At 42.5% G+C, this 13,423-nt stretch overlaps 1 protein-coding gene across 1 annotated transcript; it reads left to right on the top strand.

Annotated features, from left to right (window-relative positions):
- Positions 1-6,831: 6,831 nt before the first annotated feature.
- GPR148 (G protein-coupled receptor 148) lies at positions 6,832-8,765 on the top strand. Its single transcript, XM_043573359.1, is given in 3 exon segments — positions 6,832-6,918; positions 8,074-8,620; positions 8,623-8,765. Coding segments are annotated over 3 exon segments (777 nt in total).
- Positions 8,766-13,423: the final 4,658 nt, after the last annotated feature.

The following is a 13,423-nucleotide window of genomic DNA, read 5'->3' on the forward strand; positions in this document are numbered from 1 at the left end:
TCAATCCAGCATCCTCATCACTGCTCTGCTTATATTGGAGATAACATAAATATCCATCAATAGGTAAAGGATATAGAGTGGTGGTATAAACAGAGAATGAAATGTGGTAAGGCATTTTCTCTTTCTTTCTTTCTTTAATTTTCATTTTGCAAATTTTCATTTTCTTTCATTTTCTTTCTTTCTTTCTTTCCATCCAATTTAGTTAGCATATAGTCTAATAATGATTTCAGGAGTAGAATCCAGTGATGCATCCCCTGCATGTAACACCCAGTACTCATCCCAACAAGTGTCTTCCTTAATGTCCCTTGCCCATTTAGCACATCCCCCCACCCACAACCCCTCCAGCAATTCTGTTTGTTCTCTGTATTTAAGAGTCTCTTATGTTTTGTCCCCCTCCTTGTTTTTATATTATTTTTGCTTCCCTTCCCTTATGTTCATCTGTTTTGTATCTTAAATTCTGCATATGAGTGAAATCATATGATATTTGCCTTTCTCTGACTGACTAATTTCACTTAGCATAATACCCTCTAGTTCCATCCATATAGTTGCAAATGGCAAAATTTCATTCATTTTGATTGTTGAGTAATACTCCATTGCATATATGTATATATATACCGCATCTTCTTTACTCATTCATCCATCGATGGCTCATTTGGGCTCTTTCCATACTGTGACTACTGTCGATAGCACTGCTGTAAACATTGGGGTGCATGTGTGTAGGGCATTTTCATAGAATGAACAATCTGTGTAAGAAAAACACTGGCTTACAAGGTATAATATTAAGTAAAAAAAGGCAATAGTGGAATTAATCATAGTTCAACACCAAACATGAACACCAATACTATATATGATTTGGGAACTGTGTATTTGCATTGAAAGTTCAAATGCATGGGTAGGAGGAATATAGACTAAATTTGGGATGGAGCCTTCCCCCTGGGGAGGTAGGAAAGGGAGCAGGCCAGAGGATAGTGACAAAGGCAGCTGTAAGCCATGTGTGTAATGTTTTTTTTATACTTATATGCTACACATGTATATATTGCATATAAAATATACGATATTTTATATTTTATATATCTATGTATATATATATATATAACATTAAAACAGTATATAAAATTATTGGAAGCAAATATGGCAAAATACAAACATTTGTTAATTCTGGATAGTAGGCCCATGAACATTTGTTAGTTCCTCTCTGCATTTTTCAATATATTTAAAATAGCTCACAATGATAATAAAAGAACATAGTGTTATATATTAACTTTTAGAATTAAATAAATGAACAAAATGAATCCTAAGTAGTAGCAGGGTGAGGTGAGAAGAGGGCCTGAGTCTACAGAAGATGGGAAGGAGCAGCCTCCACAGAAGAGACAGGAAGAAACCAAGGAATTGGCTATGGAGGAGAGCACCAGGTGAGGGCAGAGCAGAGTGTACAAGGCTGGGAGGCTCGTGGGCAGCTGCTGCACAGGGAGGCACAGTCCCAATACTTCTTCAGCTGGGACAGAAGTGAGAATGATTTTCCAGTCTTTATGGGGCCTTTTTGGACTTCAGGAGGGGGTAAATGAGATGGTAAGAATTATATGCACAGTTAAAGAGGCTTTTCTTTTTTTTTTTTTTTTAATTTTTTTCTCAATGTTTATTTATTTTTGGGACAGAGAGAGACAGAGCATGAACAGGGGAGGGGCAGAGAGAGAGGGAGACACAGAATCGGAAACAGGCTCCAGGCTCTGAGCCATCAGCCCAGAGCCTGACGTGGGGCTCGAACTCACAGACCGCGAGATCATGACCTGGCTGAAGTCGGACACTTAACCGACTGCGCCACCCAGGCGCCCCGAAAGAGGCTTTTCATGCTAAAATACAATAAAATAATCTTTACTTACTGCCTCAGTGACTGCATGAATAAAAAGTTCCTCTGGGGTTGCCTGTGTGGCTCAGTTGGCTAAGCGCCCAACTTCAGGTCATGATCTCACAGTTGGTTGAGTTTGAGCCCCACTCTCAGCACAGAGCCTGCTTTGGGTCCTTTGCTTCCCTGTCTGCCCCTCCCCCACTCACTTACACATGCCCTCTCTCTCTCTCTCTCAAAAATAAATACAAATTTAAAAAATTTAAAAAAAAAGTTTCTCTGACTACAATGTGGAGAAAGGTTAATGGACACCCTAGTGTGTGTAGAAGGTGAGACCTGGGCCAGCCCTGAAGAGACACTCAGGTTTGCATACAGGTAATGAGGACCAAACACTATGGTCTTTCTGGCCCAGCTACCCCAGCCAGGCTCCAGGTGTTATCACCCATTTATTTATTATCCTAAGATTTACCAGGTAGGAGTGCTGACCTGGAAACACCATCTGAAAGGGGCTGAATGCAAATAAGCTGTGGCCCTGCATTCAGGGAGCTCGGTGTGGTAGAGAACAAGGCCAACAACCGAACACAGGAGATGGAGAGAATAGTAGGGCCTGTGGGAGCTATCAGAGTTTTAATTTATATTTCATCAGTATATATTTTTTATTTTTAAAATCTAGGTTTAACCAGGAGATGCAGATGGCATTCCAATATTACTTGATTATGGATTGAAACTCTGCTATATATATATGTATATATATGTATATATTTGTATATATTTATACATATTTTTTTTTTTTAAATTTTTTTTCAACGTTTATTTATTTTTGGGACAGAGAGAGACAGAGCATGAACAGGGGAGGGGCAGAGAGAGAGGGAGACACAGAATCAGAAACAGGCTCCAGGCTCTGAGCCATCAGCCCAGAGCCTGACGCGGGGCTCGAACTCATGGACTGTGAGATCGTGACCTGGCTGAAGTCGGACGCTTAACCGACTGCGCCACCCAGGCGCCCCTATATTTATACATATTTTATATGTATATATAATTTTTCTTTTAAGTATGCTATACACTCAATGTGGGGCTTGAACTCAAGATCCTGAGATCAAGAGTTGCATGCTCTACTGATTAAGCCAGCAGGTACTCTGAAAATTTGCTAATTCTAAAGATGTCAGTATGGTGAAGGCCTCTAGGATTTCAGGGACAGTTCTTAAAAAGTGGCATATCTACCAATGGAACGGTCAACTTAGGACCTGTCTTTGCAAAAGTATTCCTCTTCTACACATCTGGTCCATCACAAAGAAATCTCACTCTGCCTCCAGGCCTCCTCCAGCCCATTGTCCATCTGGATGTCAGCTCTGTCCTCATAGTAGGTAAGTTTTGTCTTGTTGCTCTTCAGTGTTCATTGCTTCCCCCCTCCTCCTTCTTGCCACAGCCCATGTGGCCCACAGGCAGTGCCCTGGCAGTGTTGGGTCCTTCATCTTCCTGGCTCTGCTCAAGCTGAGTCCCTCATTTGGAACTTCTACCCCATCTCTTTTCCTTGTCTCAGCAACTGGCCTTCAGGTCAAGCCACTTTAAGCCTCAGCCTAGCATTTACATGACCTCTCTGTGTGACAGGCACTGAGGGTCTGCTAATGAGCAGGACAGCCTCTATGGACCTGATTCTGATAACAAAGTTAGATGTGACTCACACAAGGAAACACTAAAACAAATTGTTGTAAATAGAAAAAAAAAAGCAGGGGTGGAAATATATGAGTATAAAGAAGATAGCTGTGATCCATTCCAGCAGGCAGGAGACATTTGCCAAAAAAGTCCTTCAAACTGATAACTGGCTGATAAGGAAGGGGGGTAACAATGTTTCCAGGCAGCAAGAGTCACATGTTCTTTAAGGAATGGAAAGGAGGGAAGTGAGCTGGAGAACAGACTGAAGATGGAGGGAGGGGCAAGGGATGGGCTGCACTTGGTCTCATGTATTAGGACAAAGACCTTAGTCGTTATCTTAAGAGCAATGAGAAGAGTTTTATTTAAAATAGGAGCAACATGTTGATGCTATGCTAGTGATCCTGTTATGGTAAGACTGTTGAGGAGGAAGATTATGGTGACAGTGACGATGGTGATGATCATGTGATGATGAGGACAGTGATAACAGGGATGAAATAAGGATAAGACCGATGTGATGGTGACAGTAATGCTGACATGGTGATAATAATGGTGATGATGAAGATATGTAGATTGAAAATGAATAAACAAATAAACAGAAAGAACCAGACCTATAAATACAGAGAACAAACTGATGGTTGCCAGAGGGGATGGGGGTGGAGGAATGTGCAAAACAGGTGAGGGGAGGTACAGGCTTCCACAGAGAATATAGTCAAGGGTGTTGTAACAGCGCTGTGTGGTGACATTTGTGGGGAGCACAGCATGACATATAGACTTGTTGAATCACTAGGTTGCACACCTGACACTAATGTAACACTGTGTGTCAACTATACTCAAAAAAACAAAAATGTAATCTAAAAAATTTTAAAAAAGATGTGTTGACTGAGATGCTGATGGAAATGGTGATGGTGGTGAAGAGTCCAGCACCAATACCTGCTAGGACAGTAGAGACAAGAGGACTGTCCTGGACACTGATGGAGCAAGGATGGAAAGAAACAACACTTGATGTGGAGTGAGACACACCAGAGTTCTGCCATCTATTTTCTGGATGCCTTTGAGAAAATGCCTTCATCTCACATCTGCCTCAATTTCCTCACCCTCAAAAAGAATCCCAAAGGTGAAACAATGTGTATAAAATTACCTGGCACCCAGTAGGTACAACTGTAAGTTTCCTTTGTTTCTCCCTGACACAGAGGCATGTAGCTAGGCATATGACGATGAGGACCTCATTCCTGCAGCCCAGTCAGGTGACACTGCCTATTGCTGAGGGACATAGTGTTGCTGCTAGGAGCCCAAGAGCTCTTGTTTAGATCATTCCCTTCAACTTGAGAGTCCTGGCTGCTGGCTGTCTATGGGAACAGCTATGTGAGGTAGAGGTTCTGCTTGGGGCTACTTCTGCCACTTCAACTGCCCACACCCTGACACACCTGAGCTTCATGCTAACACTACAGTAATTCCTGTTCTGTTGCCAACTCTGGGGGATGCAGCAATGAATACTCTGCATGTCTCGGGAAAGGCAGCTTGTACTCATCCTGAGCCTTCCCACAATGGCAAGGCACTTAACCTCCTTTGGTCTCAGTTTCCCATCTAGAAGCTGTCTTGCTGATTCAGTGTAGTGTTTCCATGATGTCATGTGCTGGTGCTTGCATGCAGTAGGTGCCCCACAGTGAGGCTGTGTGCAGTCACTTAGTTTCTCTCTCCCTTGGGGGGCAGGACTTGGGGGCCTGTCCACTTGGCAGTTTGAATTTGCATCAAGCTTTTCCATAGTTTCAGCTTATCTCCAGCTTCCTGGATGGTGCCTTCTGTCTGGTCCCTGGACAAGGGCAGTCCCAGGAGCCAGAGGCTTTTGAAATGCCACACATGGTGAAGATTTTATTTCCAAAGTGACATGTAGATTTGCTAACCTGTACTGCTCATTTTCTCTGTATCAGTATGTGGTCTCCTATAGCACCCACAACGTGTACAGACAGGCATGTTCTGACCCATACTGAGATCAGAGAATGGAGGGGAATAGAGCATTTAAAGGTGCTGATGTCACTAACCAAGAAGGGGCAGTGCTATGTCATCCCTATAGCAGTCAGCACATACTGACCTTCGAGAAAGGCTGATACCAGAGACCCCACATCCATGCTAGTCTGGATTTTTCCAGAAAGGGCAACCTGGGTGGTGCATGATTTTCAACAGTAAGGCAGGCTCCTTACTACACTTACCAGCTCATTCATCATGGGAGTTACTAACTTTCCATTTCCCTGGAGCTGTTGCCTGTCACCAGCTATCAGAAGGATTGAGCCTTCAGTTACATTTTTACTGAAGGGTTGTCATTTAATGGTTTCCCTCTCCCAGGGAATCTGTATTCTAAGACAAGCACCTGCTGAGGGCAAGACTGACAGCCAGGGACTGGCAAGGGTATCTGTAAGGCTGACAGCAGGGGGCAGCCTTACCTCCAGCCCAGCTCTAGGCATACAGGCTTCAGAGTACACCTGCAGGGCAGGGCTCTGTTCCCTCCCCAGACCTGGGGCCACTTAAGTTCTGAGGGGCGACCCCCTGGGGAGCACAGGCCCTGACAGAGGAGATAGGGAGGCAGGGTTAGCTCTCTGGCGTTGCAAATTTTCTGGAGGAGGGAGATGTACTTTGTCAGAACAACCCTTAGAGTCTTTACCATAGTGTACCTTCAGGATGAAGTTGCTGCTCCTCCTCAAATACTGTAACAAACCCTCAAGAAAGGCATGGTCCCTGGGTTGAGTGGGAGTTAAGTGGGGGTCTCCCCTTACCTGTACCCCAGATATGTTCTATGGCAAGGCTCTGTCCATGGGGCACTCTTAGGAAAGAAGCTACTTGGCAGTGACTGTCAGCACTTGTGTAATTGGATGCAGGCCTCCAGGACAGGTGTATTATCATGGGCCCCCAGTGGGGTCATGGAGACCCAGAGGGGCAAAGTAATTCAGCCAAGGCTACAGTTAATCATAAGAGGCAAAGCCAGATTTCCTCTGAAGTCTTCAGCTTATGACACTGCTGAGAAAGAGAAGGGAGGCAGAAAGCAAATGCCTATGTGGTCAGAGGGCCCTTAGCTGAGGGATGAAGCAGGACTCTGGTGTGTCACTTGCTGAATATGTTCCAAGTGACATTCATGATGTGAGGCTGGGCTTCTTGTGGCTCAATGTCTCAAATTTTTGTCTCCCTCTAATCTTAAGAACATTCCGCCTGTGCTCAGGAAGTCAATAGCTCTGTAGCAGCTCCTTCCTTGGGCTCAGTATGGTGTCAAGCTGGGGCCTGGTGTGGGGCCAGAGAGGGGCTGGAGGAGTGTGGCACAGGCAGCATGGGGTGGGGGTCCTAGGGGCATGAAGCATTTAGTGCACTCCTTCTGCAGTGAGGGCAAGGGGGTCTGTGGAGCAGAGAGGACCCAAGCCTCTGGAGAGTGTGGTAAGGTAAGGGCTAGTGTTCTGGTATTGAGCATTTACCCCAGGCTACACATTGCACTAAGTATGTAACCTCTAGGTTTTTGCAGTATTTCCATGAGGTCTGCATAGGTAGCACTCACATTTCACAGATAAGGAAACAAATGTAGAGAGATGAGCAAAGCTTCCTAAGGTTTCAAAGCCAGGATCTCAATAACAGAAAGCCTGCTTACCTGAACTGGAGCATGCCTTGTTCTTTCCCAGGCCACCCCACTGTGGGCCCCAACCAAGTGCACATAACCGTCTATACATTTCTGGATAACCTGTGATGTCCCAGCTGCTTGTGAACCTCCCATCTTCTTCTCTCTCCTGCCTTCCGCCCCTTTCCTCTAGCATCTGTGCAGCCTCTGCCAAGTGGGGTATCTGTCTTGCCACACAGGGACACCACAAGAGGGCAGCTGAATGCTCTCCCATGTGGAGTCCTGTGTAGAAGGGTTGTGGGACACACACACATTCACACATAGGGTCACCTATGTGAGCATACCCAGGCCCCTCTAGCCTGGTACCACTTCCTGAGGCCCTGTCATGTGCAGCCTCAGACGGAAGCTAGGCCTGTTCCACAGTCCAGAAATCCTAGTTCCCAGATGGCTGCTCCTTCCCTTCAGATAGGACTGCCTATGACCACAGAATTCAATCCAATGTGGTGAGCATTCATTGCACACTCCCTGCTAGCCAACCAGATGGGTTTGGGGGACATCAAAATGGGGGACACTTCTCAAGAGATCAGAGATCAGTGACCAGTGAATCATGGCAATAGGCTGATCCGTTTAGATGTGCCCACACACATGCAGCCAGGACAGCTGACAGCTATGCATGAATGTAGAAAGCCCTGTATGAGCAGAATTTTGCTTTGTTGTTTTATTTTTGTTAAACAGTCATCCCTAAGACCTGCTCAAGCTCAACATTTTTGCAGAGGAGTAGCACCATGAGGATCCTGCAGGGGAGATCTATACCTTGGGCGGGTACAGAACCAACCGCCTGTGAGAAAGCCTGCCATTCCTGCCAGGAAGCCTGGGGGTTCAGTTGGCACCCTTCCCCCTGGACACAACAGCCTGGCCAGCCTCTGACCAGCTCATCAGCAGGCCACGTTAGCCAGCAACACCTCCTAAACCTTGGGGACCTCAGGGTGCCTGTCTCCGTGCTGTCTCCATCCTGTCTTTCATGGCCACCGTGCTGCACACCTACCTGGCAGTTGGTTATCCTTTGTGCTGCTTCTCCTTCATGTCCTGTGAGGCTGTCCAGAAAGTGGTGGCCCTCATCTGGCTGCTGGCCTAATTCTTCTCTACATGTCTCATTTGGCTTAGCAAGCAGCAAGATGCCAGTTTAGAGAAACAAGGGGCCTTATGCATCCTGCAGCTGACCCTGTGCAATGAGCCAGGCTGTGGCCCCCTGGTCACTATTACCCACACCTACATTTTATGCATTCACTTTCTATGCACAGGTCTCATCACCTACTGCTTCTGGAGGATCTATGCAGAGACCAGGACTTCAGGCATCTGGGTCCAGGGCTATTCCTGGGCCATAGGCACCCTGCTCATCCATACAGTGCTACTCATACTGTACGTTAGCCCTGTTATGGTGTTTTGCCTGGATATCATGCTAACCAAGTACAACCACATTGATGCCAAAACTCATGTGTGGCTCATGGCAGCCAACAGCGAGGTGCTAATGATGCTCCTCGTGCCATGCTCCCATACTTGTATACACTCCACTACTGGTAGCTGTTGGGGATGGTCGGGGGCCACTTCTCCTCCAGGAGGCACAGTGACATCTTCACCATTTTTAAGAGCTACAAATTTCACAGTTTGGCAAACTGAGGTTAAAAATTACATGTTGGATGCATCAGCGTTCAATTATCATCAACTCCAGAGAACTGTAATATACTTGTGCAACAGGACCTTTAAGATGACCTCAGCATTCAACATTTCAAAAGTTTTTAAGTAGGGGCGCCTGGGTGGCGCAGTCGGTTAAGCGTCCGACTTCAGCCAGGTCACGATCTCGCGGTCCATGAGTTCGAGCCCCGCGTCGGGCTCTGGGCTGATGGCTCAGAGCCTGGAGCCTGTTTCTGATTCTGTGTCTCCCTCTCTCTCTGCCCCTCCCCCGTTCATGCTCTGTCTCTCTCTGTCCCAAAAATAAATAAACGTTGAAAAAAAAAATAAAAAAAAAATAAAAAAGTTTTTAAGTAGAGAAAGCTAACTTCTCACTGAAGCCCTACCTGAAAATTGAAGCAAGTAAAATGACTCAGCAGAGCTCTGATCAAAGTGAAGCTGAGGCCAGATCTGTGCCTTTCCAATGGTTTCCCCCATATCCTCCAAGGCCACTGACAAAGCATGTTGCTGACAAACACACAGAAACCAAAAGATTACTGAAAGTAATCTGAACCTGAAGTGTAAGCAAGCAGATTTGCTGAATCTGGGACCAGGAACCTCCATTTGGGTAGCTTCTCAGGATGTGAGAGGGAGGAGAGCAAACCTAGGACCCATCTATACCAGGGAGTGTCATGAAGACATCTATAAAGCTGGAACCCCAAACGATTATAGTCTCAGAACAAGGATATATGACAACTAACAAACAGCAAGGACTTTACTGCCTTGATATTGGTGCTGTGCAGAAGAGGAAGAAAATTCCTCAAGAATTCTTAAATAGAAGCTACCCTTCAGACAGGACTAGAACTAGGTTTCAAATTATTTTTGTGGTCAACAAACCTCATACTGTGGTTGATGTGGCTCTTCTGTAGGACTAGAGCTTCAGCTCATGCTTCAAAGAATTTCCCTGGTAAAAGAATGCCAAAGAAAATGAATTGCATGTAGTCAAAACTCACAAAATCACACAAAAGAATAAGGCACCATGAAAGAAAGTGAGAAGAAAAAAGATAGCAGCAGTATACTCCATCCAGCTCCTTGAACTGTCAGACACTTGGCTAATACAAAAATGTTCAATGTTTGTTTGTTTGTTTGTTTTTAAGTAGGCTCCATGCCCAGTGTGGGGCTTGAACTCATGGCCCTGAGACCAAGAGTCACACGTTCTACTCACTGAGGCAGCCAGGTACCCCTCAATATGTTTTAAGACATGAAAAATGACATGGGCATATGAATAAAGAGTAATACATTTTTACAATAACTGAGAAGATTAGGGAAAAAAATTAAATAGAACTTCTAGAAATAAAAATATTTACATAATAATTAGAATTGGAAAAGATGGGTTATATTTAAAATGGGTTAAAAAGTATAGTATGCAGCAGATTCTTCATCACAGCTAATTTTGAACTCTCCGAAGTTATGTTAATAAATCTTTTATGCAATACAAAAAAAGTATATTAGACACAACTGAAGAGATATTTTGAAATCTGGAAGATAGGTTTAAATAAATGATCTAAAATTCAGCCTAGAGTGACAAAGAAATAAAAAAATATAAATGAGAGATTAAGAGACATTGTATTTAGAATAGAAAAGACTGACATCTAAGAATACAATGGAGACAACGTGGAAAGGAAAATACTTAAAGACATAATATCTGATAATTTTTCAGATGTTTGAAAGATATCAAACCTCAGACCCAAGAACTCTTAACTAGTTACAAATACTACAGATGACAAATAATCCACCTGAAGCACATCATGTGAAACTGCAGGGAACTGAATACAAAGACAAGCTATTTAAAGCAGGTAGAGATAAGAGACAAAAGAATAACAATTTAAAAGACAGCTGACTTCTGACAAAAACAGCAAAAGTCTGATGTAATGAGAGAAATAACTGTTGATCTGGAATTCTACACATGGGAAAACAATCTTTTCAGAAAGCAAAATAAAAATCATTATAGAACACAAAACCCAAAAGACATTATTCTTAACAGTGCACATTAAAGAAATTTTAAAGGATATATTTCTGGCAGATGGAAAATTATTCCACATGGATGATTTGAGGTGCATGAAAAAAATGGTGAGGAATAAACATTGAAATCTATGTGCATAAATCTGAACAGTCATGGTCTGGTTGGCTGTATGAAAGCAATAAAAATGTCTAATTAGGGGGTTAAAAAAAGTATCATACAAAAATATCATATGAATGGGATGGTATAATTGCACACAAATCATTCTAAAGTTCTAGCAGTCTTCAGGACGAGGGTAGAAATATTAATCTAAGACTTTGTTAAGCAAGTATGTTAAAATACCCAAGGTAACCACTAACAGAGTAGGCAAAAAGAGGAAAGCTTTCAAAAAAATCTATGGAACAAATACAATAAGAGAAAACAGAAATCATCTAAAATAAAGCAAGAAAGGAAAAACTATATAGAAAAGTCAGGAAAAATAGCATAAAATAATATGATAGAATCCAAACAACTAGTTTAAATGTACAAAAACAATACATTTAAATTGACTAAAATTTGATGATGGGTAGACAATATTGTCAGTTTTCTTTTAAATCAGATATATGTCATTTATAAAAGATAGCCCTAAATAAATAGCAGAGAACAGCTGGAAGTAAAAAGAACAGAAAAAGATACAGAAAGCAAATGCTCATTAAATGTAAGCTAACAGAAGACAGAAAGTAGACTTTCAAGCAAGAAAAGCATTACTAAAAAAGCTCATTGCATAATGATATGAGGCCCAGTTTATCAGGACAAAAAAATAACACAGAATAACACAGAATAACAGAGCAAAATTGATAAAGTCATGAGGAGAAATGAATAAATCAACCCTCTTAAAGAATTTGGGGATCATTTCTCCTTAATTGGTAGATCAAGCAAGCAAAATAAACAAGGATATTGAATTTTGAACAACACAATTGACAAGCTTGACCCAATGGACAAATTTAAAATATGACACTCAACAATTGGCGAATATATAGGATATCTAAACGTCTGAAATTATTAAGAAAATTGACCACATGCTACCCACAAAGCAAATCTAAGTAAATTTCAAACAATTGAAATTCTTGTGCAGACCACGTCTTCTGAGTCCAGTGCAATTAAGTTAGAAATAAATATGAAAAATATAATTAAAATATGCTTGGAAATTTATTTTTTTTCAATATATGAAGTTTATTGTCAAGTTGTTTTCCATACAACACCCAGTGCTCATCCCAAAAGGTGCCCTCCTCAATACCCATCACCCACCCTCCCCTTCCTCCCACCCCTCATCAACCCTCAGTTTGTTCTGTTTTTAAGAGTCTCTTATGCTTTGGCTCTCTCCCACTCTAACCTCTTTTTTTTTCCTTCCCCTCCCCCATGGGTTTCTGTTACGTTTCTCAGGATCCACATAAGAGTGAAACCATATGGTATCTGTCTTTCTCTGTATGGCTTATTTCACTTAGCATCACACTCTCCAGTTCCATCCATGTTGCTACAAAGGGCCATATTTCATTCTTTCTCATTGGCACGTAGTACTCCGTTGTGTATATAAACCACAATTTCTTTATCCATTCATCAGTTGATGGACATTTAGGCTCTTTCCATAATTTGGCTATTGTTGAGAGTGCTGCTATAAACATTGGGGTACACGTGTCCCTATGCATCAGTACTTCTCTATCCCTTGGGTAAATTCCTAGCAGTGCTATTGCTGGGTCATAGGGTAGGTCTATTTTTAATTTTTTGAGGAACCTCTACACTGTTTTCCAGAGTGGCTGCACCAATTTGCATTCCCACCAACAGTGCAAGAGGGTTCCCGTTTCTCCACATCCTCTCCAGCATCTATAGTCTCCTGATTTGTTCATTTTGGCCACTCTGACTGGCGTGAGGTGATATCTGAGTGTGGTTTTGATTTGTATTTCCCTGATGAGGAGCGACGTTGAGCATCTTTTCATGTGTCTGTTGGCCATCTGGATGTCTTCTTTAGAGAAGTGTCTATTCATGTTTTCTGCCCATTTCTTCACTGGGTTATTTGTTTTTGAGGTGTGGAGTTTGGTGAGCTCTTTATAGATTTTGGATACTAGCCCTTTGTCTGAGATGTCATTTGCAAATATCTTTTCCCATTCCATTGGTTGCCTTTTAGTTTTGTTGGTTGTTTCCTTTGCTGTATGCTTGGAAATTTAAAAGCCATGATCTAAGCAACTCATGGACCAAAAACCAGTTCATTAATATTGGAACTTAGAAAATGTTTAGAATTGAATAACAATAAAATATTAAATATCAAAAATTTTGACATGTGAGCAGAATTTAGAGGACAATACATAATCATATATGCTCTATCCAAAAGGAAAAAGTCTCAAAATTAATGAGCTAGTATCCAAATTAAGAAACTGAAGATAAAACATGTATGTTATCAGTTAGCAATGGCTGTGTCTCATCAGGATTTTGCAGATGGAATCCTGAAAAGGGAGGATTGTCCTGGATTATCTGCCTGGGCCCAATGTAATCACAAAGATTCTTACAAAGAAGTAAGGAAACAGGAGGATAGCAGGAGATGTGATGATGGAATCACAAGCCAGAGAGGGGGAACTGTTTGAAGATGCTATACTGCTGGCTTTGAAATGGAGAA

This window comes from Prionailurus bengalensis, chromosome C1 (assembly GCF_016509475.1).
Source record: "Prionailurus bengalensis isolate Pbe53 chromosome C1, Fcat_Pben_1.1_paternal_pri, whole genome shotgun sequence".
Lineage (NCBI taxonomy): Eukaryota > Metazoa > Chordata > Mammalia > Carnivora > Felidae > Prionailurus > Prionailurus bengalensis.